This window comes from Octopus bimaculoides, chromosome 4 (assembly GCF_046866305.1).
Source record: "Octopus bimaculoides isolate indiv1 chromosome 4, ASM4686630v1, whole genome shotgun sequence".
Taxonomy (NCBI): domain Eukaryota; kingdom Metazoa; phylum Mollusca; class Cephalopoda; order Octopoda; family Octopodidae; genus Octopus; species Octopus bimaculoides.
The window spans coordinates 45,108,507-45,133,396 of NC_142931.1; the positions used below are offsets into that span (position 1 = coordinate 45,108,507).

The 24,890-nt window shown below is 35.6% G+C and overlaps 1 protein-coding gene across 2 annotated transcripts in view; it reads right to left on the minus strand.

Annotated features, from left to right (window-relative positions):
• LOC106884505 (intermembrane lipid transfer protein VPS13B) overlaps nucleotides 1–24,890 on the minus strand; it is a 127,202-nt gene that overhangs the window by 72,012 nt on the left and 30,300 nt on the right. For both annotated transcript variants that reach the window (XM_089350673.1, XM_089350674.1), the window contains exons 15-28: nucleotides 24,090–24,312; nucleotides 22,948–23,165; nucleotides 21,961–22,360; nucleotides 19,605–19,719; nucleotides 17,204–18,018; nucleotides 16,066–16,180; nucleotides 15,582–15,696; nucleotides 11,734–12,502; nucleotides 11,224–11,364; nucleotides 9,772–9,951; nucleotides 7,969–8,136; nucleotides 3,995–4,257; nucleotides 2,964–3,099; nucleotides 472–650 (exon numbers count right to left, since the gene is read on the minus strand). In XM_089350673.1, the coding sequence (XP_089206799.1) occupies nucleotides 472–650; nucleotides 2,964–3,099; nucleotides 3,995–4,257; nucleotides 7,969–8,136; nucleotides 9,772–9,951; nucleotides 11,224–11,364; nucleotides 11,734–12,502; nucleotides 15,582–15,696; nucleotides 16,066–16,180; nucleotides 17,204–18,018; nucleotides 19,605–19,719; nucleotides 21,961–22,360; nucleotides 22,948–23,165; nucleotides 24,090–24,312 (3,837 nt within the window). The remainder of the gene's footprint in view (nucleotides 1–471; nucleotides 651–2,963; nucleotides 3,100–3,994; nucleotides 4,258–7,968; nucleotides 8,137–9,771; nucleotides 9,952–11,223; nucleotides 11,365–11,733; nucleotides 12,503–15,581; nucleotides 15,697–16,065; nucleotides 16,181–17,203; nucleotides 18,019–19,604; nucleotides 19,720–21,960; nucleotides 22,361–22,947; nucleotides 23,166–24,089; nucleotides 24,313–24,890) is intronic.

The following is a 24,890-nucleotide window of genomic DNA, read 5'->3' on the forward strand; positions in this document are numbered from 1 at the left end:
ATGAAAGGTACAGGTACAGGGGTTTATTTTTAGCTAGATATTTCTCCTGCACTTGTCTAACCAGGAATATAACATTAGTCATGTTCCTGCCTAGCGCAAATCAAAACTGCATCACATCTAGACTAACTCTCTCCCTAAATAATTGAGCTATGACCTTTTCTGTGACTTTCATCCCCTGGTCCAGCAATTTGATGTAAAATATATAGCTGTAATAAAATGGATCAAACATAATATCATCATTATTTGTTTGGCTAATTCCTTGTCAAATAAATACTGAATCATGAGAGCTAACTGGTTCTTTATTTTATAGACCTCCAGAAAGATGGAACGTAAAGTTGACCATGACAATTTGAACTCAAAACGTAAAGAGCTGGAAGAAATACTACAGTTCGGTCAATTCACCACCATTATTGTGTAGCATTACAATGAAAATTAGGAAGCAGTAATGAAGTGAGCATCAACAATACTTACTTGAGATGGTTGTTGGTCTAAAATACTGGACTCATCCACAAGACTGAATGGTACAGGTGAAATGGTGACATGAGACAGTACACGACTCTGATCATAGCACCATGTCATTGAACTGTTACCGTTATTATCACAATTGCAGAATAATATCTGGTGTGGGCCTGGATGCCCATCTGTTATCACTAAACATGTGAAGAGAGAAAGATGAAATTATCATAATATATTTCTACTTATGTAGTACATAGTAACTTTTTTTAAGAGGATAGGATACAATGCAGTGACTCAACCCATGTATATAACTAGTACTTATTTTATCAACAGTGGATGTATACTAGCAAAGTTAATCCCAGTGAGATTTAGACTTAGAATCATAAAAACAACTCAGATTCTGCCAAGAGAACATCAAACAACTGTCTGAAAATTTGACATTTTATATGTATTGTGCTGTCTCCCACACTTTTCCATCAGTACATGACCAGTCTCAGTTGCATGAAATTCTAACATCACACACTCCTATACAAGTAATAAACCGTTCTTCTTGAACTTTCCACATGCAGGTATCATTCGGACACAACTTAGACATCTCAGCAAAACACTCACTACTTCCTAGTTATCATTCTTCCTCTCATCAACTCTGTTGTATCATGCCTTCCAAAACTCTGAACTCAACATTCTTTCCCAGAACAACTACTAAATGGAATTCTTTACTCGCCCAATTTTTTCCAGCAAACATTAACCTACTGAATATCAAATCTCATCTATTTCACCAACCTCAAGAACATACAATAGTCATGGGTACTTCATGGCAATCTATTGCTCCTTGGGATTCAGCCTCTCTAAAAGAATGGTCCCATATTAATGAGGGAACCTCTACATGATAACATAACCTACTAGAAACAACAGCCAAATCTTTCTCTCAAACTGCACCCTACCATCTTAAAAAACTCCATTGCTTAACATAGTCAGGGGTAAAATACTCTTGAAAATTAGACAGGATGGCCATGGCTTGAGTGCCTTTCATCATAGTGTTGCCCGATCAAAGTCAACTCAGGGGTAATCAATAACAACAACCTTCTCACCACCAACAGATAAATATTTCTCCTTTTACAACAATAAGCTATCAATATGCCACCTTAGAATTAGGTGAACTCAATTTTTGCAAATTAAATGGTTTGACGCTAGACATAATGCAGTAACCACATTGAAATGTGAACTCCCAGCCTTTTAGCTGTTTATCTGGTTACTTATCAACAGCTTAAGTGTCACTCTTTATTGAAACATCACTGACAATACCTATCATATTAATCATCAAGGTATATGAAATATGTATTGATATTTTATTGTTTTACTAGGTTGGTCTTTGACTTCTAGTTTACCACTGATTATGTAGACCTGTGATTCAAAGGAGTTTCAGACAAGACAATCCTATTGTTCAGTATATATCACAGAATACAACATCACATGTGTCCTTTCTGTTTTAAACAGTAGAATATATTTGAAAGATTTTGGGCTGCGATTTCTAGGAAATTCAGCAATCACATAGTTTCTGTACTGGCAGACAGGTTGTTGCTGAGTAACACTAGGCAGGTTACTAGCTAAAGTATGTCAATTTTCTTTACTAGTACAGCTAGAAACATCTTATCCAATGCGTCTTTCTTTTTCTAAGACAGTATGGTGTGGTTTAAGGGAGATTGGGCTATTTCTGGCAAGTCTGTCTTACAGAGTCTCCCTCATTGCTTTATGCTTAAATTATTCTTTCTCTTGTAATAACTGCTTACAAAGACTAGAGATTTGTGTTTCAATAACTTTTCATCTTGCAAATTATGACAAAAGAATAAGATTTTAATTCAACATGCCTTACATACCTGAGAAAACTTCTGTGAAATTCCATAAACAAAGAACATACTCAGCAGTCTCATTTCAAGTGTAAAATTAAAAACTTAAAGCATGAGATAGGTACCCATTTTAGATTTTGGTAAGAAGCTTGTTTCGATGAGCTACATTGAATAGATCAATGCATTATGTAGCAATATAATATAGTGGACATGAGCAAGTGTGTTTAAAAGTTTTGATTCTCAGCAATGTGGTTTCAGGTTCAATCCCACTATGTGATACTTTGGGCAAATGTCTTTAACAGTAGCTTTGGACTAACCAAAGTCTCACAAAAATGTAGTGGGAGGAACTGCTCCTGATTTTGAGTGGTACACTTCATTCATTGCCCTGTTTAACACCACCAACTGGCTATAGAGTGCCTCCAGTAGAGCTCACTCAGTTGAAAGCATTTGACTCATGTCACCAAATTAAGGAAGGAGCCCAATTGCTCCTTCCTACTCAGCTTGGAGGCCCTGAGAAGAAGGTCATGCACACTACCCTTCCACCTCTGACTAAACTATAATTGTTTTTTTTTTTTTTAAGTATTCAAGCAAGGAAGCTCATTTGACAATGTTGAAACTAACTAGGAATGCAGAAAATACAAAAACAAAAACCAGACTCACCAGGGTCAATGATATACTCAAATTTTCCAGTTCGCAAGTCATCTACAGTATTCATAGTGACAAAACCATCCTGACTAGTGGAACTAACAGTTGGTTTGGATTCTGATTTGGAAGAAGACTGCTTTGTAAAGAGGGGCTAAAAAAAAATGAATGACAAACAGAAAGAGATAAAGAATAAGAACAATGTCCCATTTGATCCTTTGTCATTTTACATTAAAACAGCATCCCTACCAATGTATTGAAATTTATGTTAAATAGTAATGGCTTAGTGATGAGGAAAGTTAATGAGAATGATGATTATGATAATGACTGTGATGGCATTTGATGATGATGATGATGATGATGATGATGACCATGACAATGGAGTTAATGTGAATGATGGTAAATGTTAATGATGATGATGTGGTGGTGGTGTTATGACTGTGGTGTATAGTAGATAACTGATGTCACAAAGCTATTTAGAAATTTAAAAACAAAAAAAAAAAATCAATGGAGAGGGCTATAGCAAAAAACATGTCAACAACATATGTTGTAAAGTAAACTTTAATAACAACATATGACAGCTTGTTTCTCACTCAACCTAAATTTTATAAAAGAGATATATGAATGTTATTACGTTTTTATTAATTTCTTTTTAATTATGAACTATTGGGGCTCATTAACACACAAACGCACATACGCACCACCCACACAGGAAAAGATATTTCTAAGGAGTCATTATTAAAGTCATTCAAATCCAAAGAAATGGTAACATATTCAAAGGGATAACACAGTTTACAGAATGTTACTTGTTTCTGATTTATGTCATTTTGGTGTTCATAGTTATAGAGCAGCCTACATTCTTTCTTTTGCAATAATTGCTTACAACGACTAAGAGATTTGTATTCCAATAAGCTCTCATCTTGCAAATTATGACAGACAGACAAACAAATGAATAGACAGATGAACAGAGAGACTGGCAGAGATACACATAGGTTGTGTGGCTGTATGTTTTTTCACAGCAAAAGAATAAGGATTTTAATTCAACATACCTTACATTCCTGAGAAAACTGTTCCGTGAAATTCCGTAGACAAAGAACATGCTCCTGTCCAAAGTGAACAAGGAGCAGGCCCATTTCAAGTGTAAGTACGGTTTTTGGTAAATAGTCAGGACCACTATGGACACATTGCTGTGATGCTGTAGAAAAGTTGAGGGAGGTTGGTCCCAAGAATGGTAATGGTGGTTGCTTTGAATAGCAGGTTTTCAGTTGAACATCTTTTAAACAGAGATTGCTCAAAATTTCATTGACGACCCCTGAAAAAATAGAATAGAAAGACAAGGTGGAGAAATAATTTAACAAAAAAATTAGGGAAAAATCAAGGGAAAAGCAAACTTGAATTTTCATAAAAACAAAAGACACGTGGTTTTTCACTAAGAAAATATTTACAAAATATAACTAAGTTTCTAACATTTTGAACAACAGCCAGAATTTAGTTCCTCTATAGCATACAAATCTATTCATATTTGTAAATTTTATTATGAATTTTTTCCACTGCAAAACTTTAGGCGCCGGAGTGGCTGTGTGGTTCAGTCCCACTGCGTGGCACCTTGGGTAAGTATCTTCTACTACAGCCTCGGGCTGACCAAAGCCTTGTGAGTGGATTTGGTAGACGGAAACTGAAAAAAGCCTGTCGTATATATATCATCATCATCATTATCATCATCGTTTAACATCCGCTTTCCATGCTAGCATGGGTTGGACGATTTCACTGAGGACTGGTGAAACTAGATGGCTACACCAGGCTCCAATCTGATTTGGCAGAGTTTTTACAGCTGGATGCCCTTCCTAACGCCAACCACTTAGAGAGTGTAGATATATATATATATATATATGCATATATATATATATATATATATATATATATATATATATATATATATATATATATGTATGTATGTATGTATGTGTGTGTGTGTATGTGTGTGTGTGTATGTTTGTGTGTCTGTGTTTGTCCCAGAAACATTGCTTGACAACAGATGCTGGTGTGTTTGCGTCCCTGTAACTTAGCGGTTTGGCAAAAGGAGACCGATAAAATAAGTACTAGGTTTACAAAGAATAAGTCCTGGATGTCGATTTCTTCAACTAAAGGCGGTGCTCCAGCATGGCTGCAGTCAAATGACTGAAACAAGTAAAAGAGTAAAAGAGTAGTTCCCTTGCAATCCAATTGAGAATTCGCTATATGATTGCTCATTCTGCCAGAAAGCAGCCAAATCTAACTCAAATCACTTTCCTTTAAATAGGAAGATAGTAAATTAGATAATGTATTTCTAGATATACAATTTCTGAATTTTAGATGAAATTGCCAAGTCTGTATGGTCAATGCTCATCTAGTACTAAGCAATGACAACCAGTTGTTCTCTAAAACTGTGTTTGTTTGTTGGGGGGGGGTGCTTTTTTTTTGCATTCCACTTCACACTTCAAACTGCATTTAGTTCAGGTAAAACTGTTGCTAATTCTCTACAGAGTGCAAATACGCTGCACACTACAATACCAGAATTCTGACCAAAGATTTTTATTAGCAGAAAGTTATCAACAGTTTTGACCACTAATAATTTGCAAAAATAACCAAAAGTGACGTAAGGATAAAAAACATGTCAATAGAATGGCTTTAGATAAGTTTTCCGTAAGTGTATATATACATATATCAACATCATCATCTCTCTTTTAATGTCTAGTTTTCCATACTTACATGGACCAGACAGATGCTGGCCAGAAATGTATTAGCAGAATATTGGAAATGAATAACATTGCTTGTGTGACAGTGACACTCTATTACAACTACTATGTGATGTTAAGACAAGCATACACTCACAAGTACATATATACATAGACATGTATATATACATATATTATACAATGGGCTTCTTTCAGTTTCCATCAACCAAATCCACTCACAAAGGCTCTGGTCACCCTGGGGCTATAGTAAAAGACACTTGCTCACAGTCCCTGCAGTGGGACTGAACTTGAAACCATATGGTTGAGGAGCAAGCTTCTTAACCTGAAAGTTAAGCATGCCAGCCTCTATCTGCCTCTGTATGTGTGTATATAAATATATATATATATATATATATATACACACACACACACACACACACACACACACACACACACACACACACACACATACATAACCCCCTATTCAACTTCAGCTAAAGCACCTGTCTTGTTAACTGACACAAATTTTCCAGATATATCAAAGAAAAACAGCTGGGAAGGATTAAGCCATTTTTTTTCCTGATAGACAAACATTTCTTTCAAATAAATGCAAATCTTAATGTAATATATGAAAAATATGTATGGATAAAGGATTTCAAGCTGGTGAAGAACATGGCCAGATGTTCCAAGTTGATGCTACATCACACAAAAAAGTGATCAAAAATAAAATACATAAACAAAAAAATTCGTTTGGGAAGCACAAGATATTCCTTGAAATGCAAACATAATATTTAAACATGTCTCGATGTAATCAAATCTATTTTTACTTTTTTGACTTTTGAGTTTAAGTTATTGAAAAGAGGTGGAGCAGTAACCATGACAATGCTAGTGAATTTGATACAGCAGATGTTCAGTAATGTCCGAAGGAAAATATACAGATGAGAAAGGAATTCCAGTTTTATTTTAGTTTTATTTTGTGTGGATCTGGACAATAAAATACAGTAGGACCAATGGGAGAATAGAAGCGTAAAGATGGAGATGTGATAGCAGCTAATTCAATGGAGCAGGGACTATTGTAGTGATGGTTAAAAAAGTAAAATGAAAGGAAAGGGTATATGAAAAATTTATCATGCAAGAATATTTATTTTTTAAATCCAAATCAGAAGGATACTGTACTGCTGCTCCTTACAACATGTCAGTAAAGAAAAACAAGGTATGCTACTTCTAATAAGGGTGATGATAATAATAATATCTGGTAAATCAGAAATATCTTTGAGAGACTGACAAAATAATATATAATTCAAGACAATAGTTGTTGATTTGCTTTAGCTTAGTTTGAGATCCACCTTGATCAAGCAGATCTATGACTAAAAGTATTCTGGCTATGATCATCTCACATACATTTTCAGATATAGCGTGTCTAGGATTATCTTATCCAATGTGTCGATCATTTATCTTCTTTTTTTACTGACTTAGTCAGATGAAGGGTTGCATCCATGCTCCTTTACAGAGCCTCCGTGACAAATGGGTGTAACTCAATTTCAGACCAGAAACCATGTCCAAGTGCTTGCAACAGAGTGGACCCCATTAAAGATACTCAACAGTCAGGTGGTGAAAGGTGTTAACCCTTTAGCATTTAAACTAGCTGTATCTGGTCCAAATATTCTACCTGCCTTATGTTCAAACTACCAAATCCAACTTCTCACACCTATCCTACAATGTCATTCAAAAATTAAAGAATCACATCATCAAAAGTTCAAAGCTACAGAGAGAATGCATGATTAATTCAAAACAATATGAATAAATAAGTATTACATTTGATAGAATAATCAAAATAATCAAGGGTTAAACCTGGTCCACTGCCATTTTTTAAGACATTAGAGAGTGAATTGAGAATTGAGGGAAATCTGATTGTCATTTCTAGCAAGCTAAGTGATTGTAAATAATAATAATAATGAACTTATTGTATACAGCACTTAGGTGCACTACAGCTCATCAGAAAAAACAGCCTAAACTACATGAAAACAGTCAAAACTGCATAGAATAATGCACAGGAAGTGAACAGTGAATGAGTCTTAGAAAAACACGCACAAAAAAAAGGAGGGAGCATCGAGTGTACAGTTGACAAACTTCAGGAAGCATGGAAGTTTTGAAGGATGTAGTGTTCTAACAATTAACAAAGTCCAAGCTTCAGCAATTCTAAGTATGAAAAAATGTCTCTAGAAGTCATGGGTGCTGTGAGCTCCCTCACTAACTTGTCAAGAAAGTAGTTTTTTTTCCTAGACAAGAGTCTAACAGATCAGACTTACCATTCTCACACTGATTAAGTGTTACATCCATGTTTATAGCAGTTAGAGATGCCATAAGTCCAGCAGATACATCAGCACTTTTCGTTTCCAGAGAGATAACAATTTGGTCAGAGGTAAGTGAAAACTGGTCAATCCAGTTCAAAGTTGATAGAAACTGGAAGGTTGCTTCTGTAATGGATCAAGAAGATATTATATATACATAATTATATACACGAGATAAATACAGCATATATAGGACATGTACATCCAAATGGGCTATTATTACATAGTATAGAAAGGAATATGTGTAGATTAATTGAAATAACTGACACTTCATGTAGAAGTACTTCCAATATAACTCACAGAGAAAACATGTTTCTTCTGCATGAAGTATTACTGTTGCTGTATATATGTTTGTGTCTCCTTGTCTTGACATCGCACAATAATTGTAAATGAGTGTCACTGTCATATAAGCAGACTTATTTAATTCCAATATTCTGCAAAAACAAGGGGAGATATTTTTCCATGCTTGCATGGGTCAGATGGAGTTTATTGAGGCAGGATTTCTATGGTCAGATGCCGCCCTTACTGTTGCCAACCCTTAGCTGTTTCCAAGCAAGGTAATATTTCCACACATAATATCGGTCAGATATGTTTGCACAGAATATCAGAATGAAAGACATTCATTTAGAACAATCATGTGATGCCAAGATAAGGATATATATAATTATATATATAACAAACTTTTTTTCAGTTTCCGTCTACCAAATCCACTTGCAAGGGTTTGGTTGGCCCAGGGCTATAGTAGATGTTAGCCAAAGTGAAATGCAGTTGGATTGAGCACAAAACCATGTGGTTGGGATGTAAATTTTTCAACCACACAGCCACACACACACACACACACAATACTTATAAGTTAATATTCATAGTCAACATACAAATAAGTCAAGTTTACTTATTTTTCCATAGATTGGGAAAATGACGAATAGCCTTAATCAATTTTTGATCCTTACTGGGATTTCATCAAAGGTGTGAACATCATTTGACCAATCCCAGAGACATAAGCACTGAATCTGTTTATATACTCATCAAATCCAGTACCTCCAGTCAATTGGAGCTACTAATCTGCATAGCAAAAGTGTTTAATACAAACTGTCCCACCTTTGAGGTAATTAAATTAATAAAACCAGTTTACATATTTCTTTTGCATTCTCTTTTATCATGTTTTTATAATTATCATTTTCCTTGTAACTGCACCTTTTCAGTTTTGAAACCCATAAAAAATTATTTTTGGGTGGTTTTGTGTGGCTGGAACGGATTAATTATATTTTAATTACTTTCAATGGGGAAAATTGATTTGTAAAACAGGTAAATCGTAAAACAAACTCAGTCATGGAACAAATTAAACTCATACTGCAAGGTATCATTGTAGTATAACACATATATAGATATACATACAAGACATATATAAATACAGGTATACAGGGTGGCCCAAAAGTAGGGTTACAGTTATTCAACTATCTCTTTCGCATTCATATATTAACAGTTTAGATCTTAATTATAAAAAAAAATTAAACCATTATTCTCTGTTAATTTAGTTTATTTTGTCAAGCTCCCTTTTCAGTTTGTAAGATAGAAATTTAAATGTAATAAAATGTTTTAAAAGAAATTTAAAGTGCTTACATGATAACTGTAAACCTACTTTTGGGCCACCCTGGATATTATATACATATAAGATGGACAAATGGACAGACAGATGGATACATTGTAAATATAAAATGTAATCATGTGGGTGAATTAGTTGTGAGTTCAAAGTGAAAGTACCTTGAGGTTTTGGGGTTTGTACTTCAGAGTTGGCATTATCTGCTGACTGTTTGTCTTGATACGTCCTGCTATTTAATTTGATGCTTTGTTCAATTTGATTGAAGAGTTCTTGCATTAGGAGCAACATGTCTGGACTGATGTTTAATTTCAACGGTCGTTCCATGTGCAATGATACATGAGCTGAAACAGAAAACTATTTGTTTTAGTTACAGGAAACATTTTAATTCAGCTCACTTGTTTAGATAAAAGGAAAGACAGAATGAATCTGTAGAAAATGTTCATTTCTGCTATAACAACAATACAACAGATTAAATAATATTTGTGGAAGATGTGAATGATGTGCAATAGCTGGAGAAGTACCAGTTGACTATAGTTTGTGGCATATACAACACTGGTTTAAGGATACTGGACAACCAGCCACTGGTTTGTTACTTTATCTTATTCATGGCACCAATATAAGAAAGACAACTTTGTCTTACACAAGACTAAATAATCCAGTTTATTCAACATTGCTTCCAATCAATCCTTCAAGGCAACCATGATCAGAAATGAGATAGATCACCAACAGCATGAAAGAGAGAGTATGTATATGAGTGTGAGGTGATAAGTATGGTAGGATGGCAGGACAGGAAGTAATATTTATTTTTCTTACCACAACAGCTAAAGACATCAATTTAGCAAGAATCCAATAGTAACAGATTGATAATATTTTTTATCTTTAACTTGTTCCAGTTATTAGACTTCGGCCATCTTGGAACAGTGTCTTGAAGAATTTTAGTCAAACAAATCAACCCTAGTACTTATTTTTTTAAAGCCTGGTGCTTATTCTATTGACCTCTTTTGCCAAACCACTAGGGATGTAGACACGCCAACACTGGTTATCAAGTGGTGGGGGGGGGGGGGACCAACACCAACACACACACACACACATGATAAGCTTTCAGTTTCTATCTAACAAATCTACTCACAAGGCTTCAGTCAGGGTGACGCTATAGCAGAAGGCACTTACCCAAAGTGCCATGCAGTGGGACTGAATATTGTTTTATTTTTTTATCATTTTGTCAGTTTCAGCTCAAAGTTGTAGCCATGTTCCGGCACTGCCGGTGGCAGATATTTTAAACATAATTTGACAAAATTTATAAATGCATAGCAAACATCTCCAAACATCAAAACTCTGCCCCCAAGAGAAAAAATACAATTAATAACAACTATTTATAAAAATAATGATAAATTAAATAGATACATATGCTAATAGAAATTGAGAATAATGTGAGAAGGGAAACAGACTCCACCATAATACTTTGAGCCCTTCATCCTTCCAAAGTCAATAAAAGAAGTCCCAGACAAGTACTGGAATTAATATTATTACCTATACTACCTTTTGAAGATAAATCCTTAGCATGGCCAGAGTCCATTAGCTGAAACTCAGTAACAGAATAGAAAAACACCTACCTGGTTTGTGGAGAAAATCTGTTAACCTCAGGGTGAAAAAACTTGGAGGTACACCAGTCTTTGGATGGGGCTGTCCAGCACGAGTTTCAATCCAACACTGGTTGAAGTCAGCATATTCTGGTAATAACTTATTGGCATCAACTTTAAATAGAAAAAAAAATGAAGAGGTAAAAAGTCATTATAAAAGGTAATTTTTGAAAATATCTATAAAATTTTAAACGTCTCAGAATATTTCCAGTTACAGATTTTATATAATAGAGCACTGGCCATAATTTGAAACTGATGAAGCACTACGGTCTTAGTGAGCCTAACAAACAAGAAGCACTACTAGTCTTAGTGAGTCTAACAAACAAGACAGCTTCTGCTCCTACTTTCTAGTCAAAAGATTCTCAGCAGGAAGAGTAGGTACAAGTAAAACTATTTTGCCACCTAAAACCATTGTATAAAACCTTTTCTAAAATAAAATTATTAAGAAACAATAAAAACATGTTTTGTTTTTTAAAATCTTACCTAAAAGCTTATGACTGGCAGAAGGTCCTTTCACCATGACGTCATAGAAGGACATTTCAAACTTCTGACCTTCAGGCTGCAAAGCAACCACTGTGTGTGGTTGAGAGAAGTACAAGTAAAGGTAAGGCACAATGTACAGGCTGACCTTAATCTGTGAAGAAGTGGGTTCATCGGGTTTGTTAAAAATTCCATCAATGGCTGACATCTGTTCACCTACACTGAAAGACTTTAATAATGATGGGACATGTTCTTGATACATCGATGGAAGTGTGCTGCTTGGATAAGAACTTACACCTCCCTCGTGCTGTTCTTTGCTTTGTAAATACTGATGGGAATAAACCATGCAAGATATACGACCAGCTGTCAGTAAAACTTCCAAAGGCATTTCCAAGGTCATCGCCAACATAGGGGATATTGAGGAAGATGGTTTCAAAGGATTCTTCGGTGGAAGAGAGGAACATGATAATGATGTAGCTGTGTGTCGAGAGGTTTTATGTAAACTTTCTATCCCCTTGTAGTTAGTCGTTGTTGATATTTCACTTCCTAGACCACTGTCGGCCACTTGAGAACTCTCAGTGAAAACATGACCCAAACGATCAGCATTGTCCATATGCTGCACACTTCCTTTGGGAATATCAATTTCAAAGAAACAAGATATGTTCTTGTTGATAACTTGCTGTAATAATGAGATCTGGTTAATACTGATGAAGAAATCTAGTTCAGTGGTGACATTTACTTCCAGAGCAGCTCCACACACAAGGAAGTCCGCCTATACAAAACAGACAAATGATTTTAGTCTCAAGTATTATATTAAAAATTTTAGTTAAAGAATGAAATATGCATTTAGAATTTACATGACAAAAAAAAACATAGATTTACAAACCTCACAAAATAATGATTTCTTAAAAATAAAACTAAGAAATGTACCTAGCACATAAAGTAGACAGCTTTGATATATTAGCATGTTTCTAAATTATTCCACAAAAAATTGCATTATTCATATTGCTTATATATTATATTATATTATATTATATTATATTTATATTGCTTATTATTTATATTATTATATTGCTCTTTGCAAACACAGTACATTATTAGGATTCTATTATCTAATTATATTTCAAAATCTGTTATAGTCAATTTTCATCTAATTCTTTACAGTACGGTCTGTTACAAGGGGTTAATAAGGTTTGTTGCACTTCTACAACCTGGACATTGATACAGTTACACTGCATCTGTTGAAAATCAGTTACTAGCAACCCCAGAGATTTACTTTCCATTTGTTCTTTTATTTTCTCCTTTGTTTCTTCTCTCAGTTGTATCAAATTTTATGTAGATCAGTTTAATATATAAATTCTTTTATCTTCTGATCAGCTGTCCTTTTGTGGATGATAAAATCATTTTCCATTTTTTTTTTTTTTTGTTGTCGTCTTTTTTTAACTTAGACTGGTGGGTTTTCTGCATTGTTGCTTTTTGAACTTCAGACTTGTGGGTCTTATGTCACTTTCAATTCCTTCCTGTTTTCTTTCTCTCCTAGTTACTTTCAGGGAGATTTGCACACAATCTTACATAACATTTTATAAGCTACACTTTCTTTCTTTCTTTCTTGCCTTTAACCCTCCAACACGAAGTATAGGCCACTTATAATTGAATTCCATGTCGCATAATTTTTCGCTTCTGTACTTATACTCTGCCATGAATGTCCTCCTTTCTCTAGTTCCTTTTGTGTTGATCTACGCCACGAGTTCTTAGGCCTACCCCTCTTTCTATATCCATCTGGATTCCACTGTAAAGCACTTTTCACTACATTTGGTGTGTCTTTTCTAATTGTGCTATACCAATCCACTTCCACTTTTTCTTAAATATTTGCTCCCTAATCGAAACTTAATTCATTCTTTGCCTTAGCTCCATATTGCTTATGTGTTTGGGCCATCTGATTTTAAGTATACTACGCATAAACAAATTTAGTGTAGCTTATCAGTGTTTTCGTAAATTGATTACGAAAACACTGATAAGCTACGCTAAATTTCTTAATTTGTAGTTGATATGTAGGTTTGTTGCACATATGCAACAAATAGAGGTGTACTGAGCAAAATGGAAGGGTTTACAAATATTTGATTGATCTGATGGAGCTACTAGTTTTTCTAGATTCTTTTTTTACCCCACCCTCACCCCCCACCAAACAACTTTAATACTGAGATTCGTTTTCTTTATGTTATTAGCTACTTCACTCCTGAGTGTGACATCAATACACATTACACTGCTAAACTTTTTTTGCTATCATGCCACCCACTAGGTTTAATTATGACATTATTATATTATTTTCTTACTATTCTAAAATTTATGACATAAAAGGCATATTCCACCAGCATTTTAAAAATATTTTCAAATCTTTTCTTGGCTCTTTTATACATGCTAACACTATCTTTTATGTGTAGTCATATAACAATATGCAGAGAAAAAACCCTAGATGTGCTTCTGCTGTTCATGTGGTTGCTACATTTGAGACAAACATTTTGTTGTTGACCTTTGGAGAAGACCTAGTAAGCCAAGTGAGACCATAACTGTAGCCTATGCCAGTGCTATATAACCAGCCCATTTAAGAGTACCCTCCAATCATTGGACAATAAACTATGCTTGCGAAGACCTATTGAGGCAAGTGAAATCGTTGTCATGGCCGATGACAGTACCGCTTGATTGACACCCATGCCAGTGGAACTTTAAAAGCACCATTCAAGCGTGATCGTTGCCAGGGCCGCTGACTGGCTTCTGTGCCGGTAGCACATAAAAAACACCATTCGAGCATGGTCGTTGCCAGCGTCGCCTGACTGGCTCCTGTACCAGTGGCACATAAAAAACAACATTCGAGCATGGTCGTTGCCAGTGTCACTGGACTGGCTCCTGTGCAGGTGGCATGTAAAAAGCACCATTTGAACATGGCTGATGCCAGTACTGTCTGACTGGCCCTCATGCCAGTGGCACGTAAAAGCACCCACTACACCCTTGGAGTGGTTGGCATTAGGAAGGGCATCCAGCTGTAGAAACTTTGCCGGATCAGATTGGAGCCTGGTGCAGCCTTCTGGCTCGCCAGCCCTCAGTCAAACCATCCAACCCATGCCAGCTTGGAAAGCAGACGTTAAATGACGACGATGATGATGATGATTATGCAATCTGTCTTTAGTAGGTTTGGTTCAGTAGTTTTCAACATAATAGTCTTTCTTGATTACTGGGTGGTTTCGTTATAGTTTTTTTATAATGTGAGTGAGATATACAGTTTGGGTGTTTCATGGATGGTTACTGTCTTTATCCATAATTTCATGTACAGTATGGCTAATCTGTTGTTGGTGTGTCTAGATGGGTAGTCACTTGTGACATGGATGGAGTTTGCTGAGTCCTATAATACACATAACATGTTCTTCAGCCTTCCCACCATTAGTGTAAAGAATAAATTCCAAGATGAGGTTAATGCCATCAACATATTAAGATTTCAGTGCTATATTAATATTAGAAATAACCATTTTCTTCTGAATTATTTATCCTCAACAGATAGCTAGGTTGAGTTCCATCAGTGGGTCATTTATAATTTTATGTCTAAAATCAGTACTTAAATGTATCATCATCATCATCATCATCATCGTTTAACGTCCGCTTTCCATGCTAGCATGGGTTGGACGATTTGACTGAGGACTGGTGAAACCGGATGGCAACACCAGGCTCCAATCTGATTTGGCAGAGTTTCTACAGCTGGATGCCCTTCCTAACGCCAACCACTCAGAGAGTGTAGTTAATATATCATTTAATAATTAAAATATGTATAGTATTTAATAACATATACTTAATTGTCTTACCTGAGGTTTCTGCTCCAAATTAGTTGGCCTGTTGTAGACAATAGGTGGAGCTACAACCACTTTTAGGTTGAAATTGTATGCTAGAGGAACCAAAATTACATCAACGTTCTCTCGTCTGGTAATGATAAAGACACAAGAATTAATTACAATTACAGAAGTTTATCAAATAAAACAAGAGAAAGAAAATTAATGGTTCCACTACAAACCAAACCCCTTTAAAATTTTAATAACCATTTTTCCATTCTGGCATATCACAAGTCAGCACTTCATGTGATGAACATTCTAAAATCTTTCACCTCAGCACGTTTTCTATATCTTCCTCAGTCTTCCTTTATGCAGCACCCAACACTCACCATTCCTCCAGCCTAGTCTCTGATGAGATTTGAACTCAGAATTTAAAGATGTAACTTAATATCAAAAGTCACTTTGTCCAACATTTTGCTGATTAACAAAGGCATAAGTATAGAAAGTCATTATAACTTACTGGTTTGGGTATTGAAGTGTGTTCCATTCAAGTGCTGGAATTTGAACAGTAGGGGAGACTGTCTCAGGAAATCCAGTGCTTTTGGAACTCTTTTTGACAAAATCTTGCCAATGCCCTATACAAAAGAAAAGAATAGATTTTCATTATCTCATTGATTTGAACCATAACAGTTGACTGTTATGATTCAAATTAATTAAAGGAGTAAAAGAACAGACTAAATATTCCTTAATTCCAGGCATTATTTACCATTGAGCTGTAATCTATAAGTTTTTGTTAAAACTCTAAAATATCTTCAAACAAGAACAAATTATTGAATTATAGACAAGGAGAATGCTACTACCCTTGAAGCAGTTTATACAAGGAATGGATGAATCACATAAGTATAGATAAAATAGTTTTGGAAGTGTTTGAAAATAAAGGAAATGAAGTTAAATATAATCACGTCATGAATTATTTTTGATTTTCTTTTTCTTCTTAATTTCAAAAGACATAATCTATCATTATTATATATTTTATGAGACTCAACAACATCTAGCTGTTACTGCCAGCCATAAATTCTCAATAATTTCCAGTAGATTACGTGCAGATTAGGCAGATAAATTGAGTGAAGGGAAAACCAGTAATGAAATGCAATTTTTAACAGCTTATTCAGAAGAAAACAACAATGACTTTCACAGCACCATTAAGGCTGGTACGAAACAAGAGGAGGAAGAAATCCCTGCTCATAGGTTATTGCAGAAAGAAGTAGCATATCAAAGTACCCAGTTATCCTGAGCCCAGATACTTAGTCCTAATGTCTGCAACAGAGTGGACCCTGTCCAAGACAACCCAAAGGCCAGCTGGTGGTGTTAAACTGAGTGGGGTATTAGTTTTACTAACAAAGAACAAGTACAGTTTGGCAGACTATCTACATAATTTTCTTCACATGGCTTGGGCTGATCCAAACTATGGTAGAAGGCACTTGTCTAAGATAGCTTGCAACATGATAAAACCTTGAATAATGTAATTTTCTTTTTTAAATTTGGATTGCATATGGTGCTTTTTAAGTTAAATATCTAGGTGTAATATTTTTAACACATTATTTCATTAATAAAACTCAGTCTTATAAATGTCATCTCAGAAAAATCATTAGACTTACCAGAAGAGAGGGAAAGCCCTTTGATATCAAATTGATATTGCCTATCTTCAATGGCTGATCCAGGTTGGTGAGTGATCCCAGCTTGAAGTGCATGAGCAAAGAGATGTTTGCATACTACATAGCGAGGTAGAGGATTGTCAGCTTGAGACGATAAGCTCAACAGATGAAACTGAAGTAATAGCATGTCATGATCCAAAGTTGCATTTGACATGTTTTTCGGAGTTCTAGCATCAGTTCCATTTTGACCATTGGGAAAGAACATACGTAAGCAAGACAGATTGACATACATTAATGGCAAGCTGCTCGTAGTGAAAGAAAACGAAGGAGCTTTTTGGGTGGCTTCACTCTCTGTACGTGTGGTTACTCCACTTCTGCAAAGTTTGTGTAAACTTGACATCAACAGAGAAAGCTCGGCAATATCAAACACGGACTTAATGGCTGGCAAGTAAATTACCACATCGCATGGTTCCATACTTAGACATACCTCAGAAATGTACTTATGGAAGTAGAGGTTTTCACCAGAACTCGATGCTTCGATATCATGAAGGCCAATAAGTTCAACGTTTAATTTACAAAGCCGCCTCTTGACATTTTTACACAAAGCTCGCGTAAATGTCAATGACAGAAAACCATGTCTTTTCTCTCTTGGTTGATCTGTAGTTGATTGAAACAAATTGACAGTAGATGTCTGAAGACCATTATCGGATAAAGACCAAAGACGGGGTCCAACAATCTGTGTGTTTGACACTAAATCAGGAGTACAAGAAAGTATTATACCCTCATAAGGCCCCTTTCTCCAGTTATTACTGTCAGACCTGAAATATAAATACATTTTGTTAAAGGGAAAAAATAAATTTAATACAATATGTACAGATAATACACAAATATAGATTGCAACATACAAGTACAGTACATAGATGTGTGTGTGTGTGTGTGCGGGTGCATGTGTGCATATGTGTGTGCTAGAGTGTGTTGTACATAATATGATGCATGCATTTTGATATATAAATTTGTATTGTAAAAGTGAATGAAGAAGCATTTTAGGTGTGTCAGAAAGAGTGTAATCACTTCAGTTCTGCAAAGTTTGTGCAAACTCAACAACAGAGAGAGCTTGGCAATATCAGGCATGGAGTTTATGTATTGTACTGTATCATCATTTTCATCTGACATGAGTTGGACAGTTCAACAGGATCTAACAAGTCAGGGGACCACGTCCAAACAGTTGCAAATGTCAAAAAGTATAAATGTGACGGTCTCCGGACACAACATAATTTGCTTCAACACATGAATTCACAAAAAGAATCTTGAAAACCAGATACAAAAACGAAGTATAAATAGAATCTTTCAGCAAAACAACGTTATAATACCAACTGTTGACACAGAATCAAGAACAGAGATATCTAGCAAGCAGACACATATTACTATCTACTCGTGACATAGTGCACTACGTAGTACCAGGATCCACTTCAGTAAGGTATAACAGGAGTAGAAGAACTACAGATTTTTCCTAAATTTTTAATCAACTATTTCTGTGTTATAATTCAGTAAACAGAGGTGACTGAAATAAACCCTTTCACATTTAAACTAGCCATATCTAGCCCAAATATTCTATCTTGTTTTATGGTCAAACTGGCCACATCCAATCTCTCACACCTACCCTACAAAGTTGTTTTAAAAATAATCCCATCATTGATAAGCTATAAGAGATAATCTATAGTTAATTCAAAACAATGTGAATAAATAAGCATTACATTTTACAGTAATCTGAACGCTAAAGGGTTAATCCACAATAATAACAGAATTAAAGAACGCATATTATAACTTAATTCTATTATCCATAGTTGATATACAGTTAACTTTAGGATCATGTAATGAATCAGATTCAAAACATTTGAAGATATTTTTAACCCTTTTAATATGATTTGTCCAAGATTGCTCCCCATTATGATACGAACTTCTTCTTTGAAAGAAATCTAAATCAAAATCTTCCTTCAAAATTTCATGTTATTTTCCAAACACTAGACAAAGTTACTTTACTAAATTTTTCATTATTTCCAAAACTAACTGAAAAAACAAAAGGCAGTACATTTCAACAGACATATCATAAACAGAACAGTAAAGACAGAAGATAAACTTGTAAGGAAAACTTGGCAGCTATTTCTAACTATTTTTAGCTGATCAAGAACCTTCTAAAGGCTCTTTCTCTAAAAAGACAGGATGTTTACAGCTGGAACACCTTTGAACATAGGTTTGAGTGATTTTGACTAAAATGGTGCAAATGAACAACAGCTTGTAGATATTCACACATACAGGGGAAAATATTAGGAATTTTGCCCTCAATAAATAGAACACATGAAAAACATAAAATTACAGGTCTTAATAATTAGAAACTTACACTAACCTTCTGAAATGCTGTGTTATACTGACAGAGCCAATGTTAGCTTTGGCCTTGATGTATATCTCTTGGACATCGATGGAAATTGCCAGTTCCTCTGACAAGCAAACTATTTGGTTTTCTGTAAATTAATAATAATAACAATAATAATAATAATAATAATAATAATAATAATGATAACAATAATAATCTTTTCTACTATAGGCACAAGGCCTGAAATTTTGGGGGAGGGGTTATGTCAATTACATTGATCCAGTATGCAACTGGTACTTACTTTACTGACCCCCAAATAATGAAAGGCAAAGTCGACCTTGGTGGAATTTGAACTCAGAACATAAAGATGGAGGAAATGGCGCTAAGCATTTCACCCAGCATGCTAACAATTCTGCCAGCTCCCCACCTTCAATAATAATAATAATAATAATAATAATAATGTGAGTTAGAGAAATTAAGGCCAATAGGCCAGATATAGTTGTCAAAGATCATGAAGGAAAAAAATGCTTTTTAATTGATGTATCAATACCAGCAGATGACAACGTTTCCCTAAAAGAAATGGAAAAACTTTCAAAATACAAAGACCTGGAAATAGAGGTAACTCGAATGTGGAATCTAAAAACAGAAACAATTCCTATCATAGTAGGCGCCTTAGATATAATAAAAAAATATTCAGACAAATACATAACAAAAACACCAGGACTTACAAATATATATAACATACAGAAAATTGCACTACTGGGCACTGCACACATCCTGCGCAAAACACTTTCAATACAGTAACCATAAGAGCATCACAGCAAACCACAGCACATACCCAAGGCACACAGAGCTGCGCTCGGTAGTGAAGTGAAAGCACGTTATAAAAATAATAATAATAATAATCTTTTCTACTCTTGGCACTAGGCCCAACATTTTTGGGGAGGGAGCCAGTCAATTAGATCGACCCCAGTACACAACTGGTAATTAATTTATCCTTTTCTATTACAGGTACAAGGCCTTAAATTTGGGGGAGGGGGATAGTTGATAACATTGACTCCAGTACTCAACTGGTACTTAATTTATCAACCCCGAAAGAATGAAAGGCAAAGTCGACCTTGACGGAATTTGAACTCAGACTTTTCGTAGGATTTTCGAGCGAGGTCGTTGCCAGTGCCCCTGGACTGGCTCTTGTGTGGGTGGCACATAAAATACACCATTTTGAGCGTGGCCGTTGCCAGTACCGCCTGACTGGCCTTCGTAGGATTTTTGAGCGAGATCGTTGCCAGTGCCCCTGGACTGGCTCTTGTGTGGGTGGCACATAAAATACACCATTTTGAGCGTGGCCGTTGCCAGTACCGCCTGACTGGCCTTCGTAGGATTTTCGAGCGAGATCGTTGCCAGTGCCCCCTGGACTGGCTCTTGTGTGGGTGGCACATAAAATACACCATTTTGAGCGTGGCCGTTGCCAGTACTGCCTGACTGGCCTTCGTGCGGGTGACACGTAAAAGCACCCACTACACTCTCTGAGTGGTTGGCATTAGGAAGGGCATCCAGCTGTAGAAACTCTGCCAAATCAGATTGTTGGCTGGTGTTGCCATCCGGTTTCACCAGTCCTCAGTCAAATCGTCCAACCCATGCTAGCATGGAAAGCGGACGTTAAACGATGATGATGAATAATAATAAAGGTTGCTTAAACTCAGTCAGAGAGTAAATGCAAACAGATCGATAGCAACATTTTCCTTTCATGGTAAAATATGCACCTAATTCAATAAATTCATGAAGGTTACTCTGATTACTATATATAAAATACAAAATATTTTTATTTTTTTACTGATTCATCATCATCATCATCACCGTTTAACGCCTGCTTTCCATGCTAGCATAGGTTGGACGATTTGACTGAGGACTGGTGAAACCAGATGGCTACACCAGGCTCCAATCTGATTTGGCAGAGTTTCTACAGCTGGATGCCCTTCCTAACACCAACCACTCCGAGAGTGTAGTGAGTGCTTTTACGTGTCACCTGCACGAAGGCCAGTCAGGCGATACTGGCAATGGCCACGCTCAAAATGGTGGCCACGGCATAATTCGTCCCTGCCTTTCAATCTCAATATTTAAGCTATGCATAATACTGCTGTAGTACACGTGCTATGTACATTCCTACAACAACGTTTTTTTTTTTACGTGCTACAAAGGCAGAAGTAAATCTGCCTTCAACTCAGTCACGTGCCTGTGTTTTATTTATTTTTTTGTGTGTTTTACTACATAAAGGTCACCAACTGCCTACCCTGAGTAATTACTGATGGCACATGCCTGACATACACATTCGCAGAAATAAGACACGTAAATAATTCCCTTATACAGAAATTGAAAGTATATCTCTTACCTTCTTCTTTAACAGTATCTGTGCCATAGAATTTTATTTCACAGCTAGGACATGTCCACTGTAACCACAGAGACAATTTCACTCCCTCTGCATAAGAGTCATCCTCCATTTCCTGATCTCGAATAGGTGTGGCTTCTCGGGAAAACTCTCCAGATGTCTCTGTAAAACCAGTGACATCCACATCGTTTGATATGCTGGTACTGTATGTTTGAGCATGGGTGTGGCTATGAGAGAATACAGATGGGTTTTGTTGATTGGTGAGATCTTTCTGATTAGGTTTACTAGCAGCCATTTCTGTGGCAGTGGTCACTTTCTGGCTAGAAGCCTTTGGGATGGACAGAGTAGATATTTTGCTACCTTCTACAATTAATTGATTTAGAACAGAAATACAAAGTTGAACCTGAAAGAACAATAAATAGATATTTCCATAATTCAAAACTACCAAATATACTTCATTGTAAGTAGCATCTAAAACCAAACACTTAATAAACCTAATTTGTGCAGCTATTAGTTGAGGTAATAAAATGTTCAAAGTGCAACTCATCAAGTAATCGAAGATTATTAAACTTCATGAAGATTTTGATGTTTATCATGTGTAATGACATGTGTTAAAGATCACGATAATGCTGCGATGGAACATAATTCTTCAGTTTGTTTTATCCATTAAGAATAGGGTTATTCTGTAGTATTGACTGTTATAGTAATGTTATAATTCAACAGAAAGAAAACTGAACATTATAATGATATTATGTATCAATGTTAGAAAATGTTAATATTATAATTATTCAGCACCTTAAACACTTACATTCAACTTCTTCAATACAGTTTTGCAAATGAGATAGAGCTTTTGTTCGTGAGAAATTTCAGAAATTAGTGTGGTTATTTTGTGGATGAAGGTACAATGATGAATGTTAACGGCCTGGGGTATGTTTATTGTTCTGCATTTAGAGAGCAGCAACTCTTATAGAGTCAAAGAAAATGGCTTACCTGTTTGAGAGAACAAGCAAACTTCATTATGTGCATGTCAAGATGTAGACACAAGGCTAGAGAAGAAATGTTGTCAGATGCGGGAGGATGGTATTTTGTTGACACAGCTACTGTACATGACACACTGCCAGGCTTCACTAGAGAGAAAGCTTTCTTCATTGGGTGTAAACTGTACATGGAATAGTTGCTAACTGTGATAGTCCATGGTAACTTGTCACCTACAATCAACAGAAATCACAGTAAAGAAATTACATTTCATTACAAATATTCAACAAGTGAAACTGAATAATTTTAATCTTTACTATTGCTATTAATGCGTGTTTTTTGTTTGTTTGTTTGTTTTTTTTCTTTGAATTAGATTATTGTAACATATCAGTATTTGAAATGATGAATCTAAGAAGAAACACTGAAATTTTAATAACAACAACAGAATAAACAAGACAGTGTAAACGGTTAAGAAGACAGAAAATACATAAGGGTACTGAAAAAACATAACTGTTAATCCATTGTATTAATTATTAACTGAAACAATTCAGTTAATCCTAAAGTAATAGACACAATTAACTGACAAAGAACAAAGCCAATTATTAATGTAGACATTTCTAATTTTATCATATTTAAACTAAATTATGTTGTAATTTATTATATTATACAGTGTCAAAAAACTTAGTTGCACTTCGGCAAGTCTAGTCACTAACACAGCAACTCCTCTACACATCAAGTCACTTGACAAACTAACACTCCTCCTCAGCTGAATGGAAGTATGGTAGGGAAGGAAGCAGCTTTATGCTAGGTGTTGAAAGGTTAAAATATGACAGAACAGGAACAGGTTTCTTAGAGTAGAGCAAATATCTCACACTATATAAAAGCAGGTTGGAGTAATTGGGTTAGAACTGGAAAGAGAGATGATGATGATGATGATAAAGTGTTAGAGTTATCTAAAGGTACAAGAGGATACATAAAAGAGAGTGAGAGAGAGAAAGATAGGGTGAAGGTGATCAGAGAAACATAAGAGTCAATAAAATGTCATTTATGGGAAAGGAAGAGATAAATGGTCACACAAAGAGGGTAATCAATGAAAAATGTGAGTAGGGAGGGACAGTATTACAAATAGATGACAAAGAAAGTATTTCAATACATACCAAGAAGTGAACCTTCAAGACTACGGACAGGAATATCTTGCATCATAAATATTGAACGTGGTCCAGAAGTATGTACAGTGATGTGTGGAAGACATACAACCAATATATCACAAGATAATCCAGCATTAAAAGCATCTTTAAGATTGCCTGGTATATCCATGTTTGGTTCAGACTGAAGCATGCTTTTGGTTGGGAAGAATACAGACCATGGCTGTAGGGTGATCTGTTAAGATTTTAAATAATAATTACTTTTAAATAAATATTCTAAATGATATAAAAATAATTGTAACAGCAAACTTTTTCAAAGATTTCATCAAAATTATTTAAACATGATAAAAGATGCATGTGTATACAAATAAATATGCCTTTATTGTTGTATATTTGCAGATTTTAACAACAGAATACACTTGAATAACAATACTAAGAATATTAGAGAAATACAATATGCCCCTGTTAAATCCCTTTCCTCCCCCTCCCCCACTTCCAGCCCCCATTCTCTTTTCGAAATCTTGTGAACACACCCACCTACCCACTCCCTCTAATTCTCAGTTCATTTTACTGTGAAATCGTAGTTATGGCAGATACTGGTGTCATGCAACTGGTACCCATGCCTGTGACATGTAAAAGTACCTATCATGCTCTTGGAGTGGTTGGCATTAGGAAGGGCATCCCACCATAGAAACCATGCCAAATCAGCCTGTGCAGCCTCTCAGCTTGCCAGACCTGGTCAAACTGTCCAACCCATGCCAGCATGGACAACGGACGTTAAATGATGATGATGATGATGACACCACCATGTAA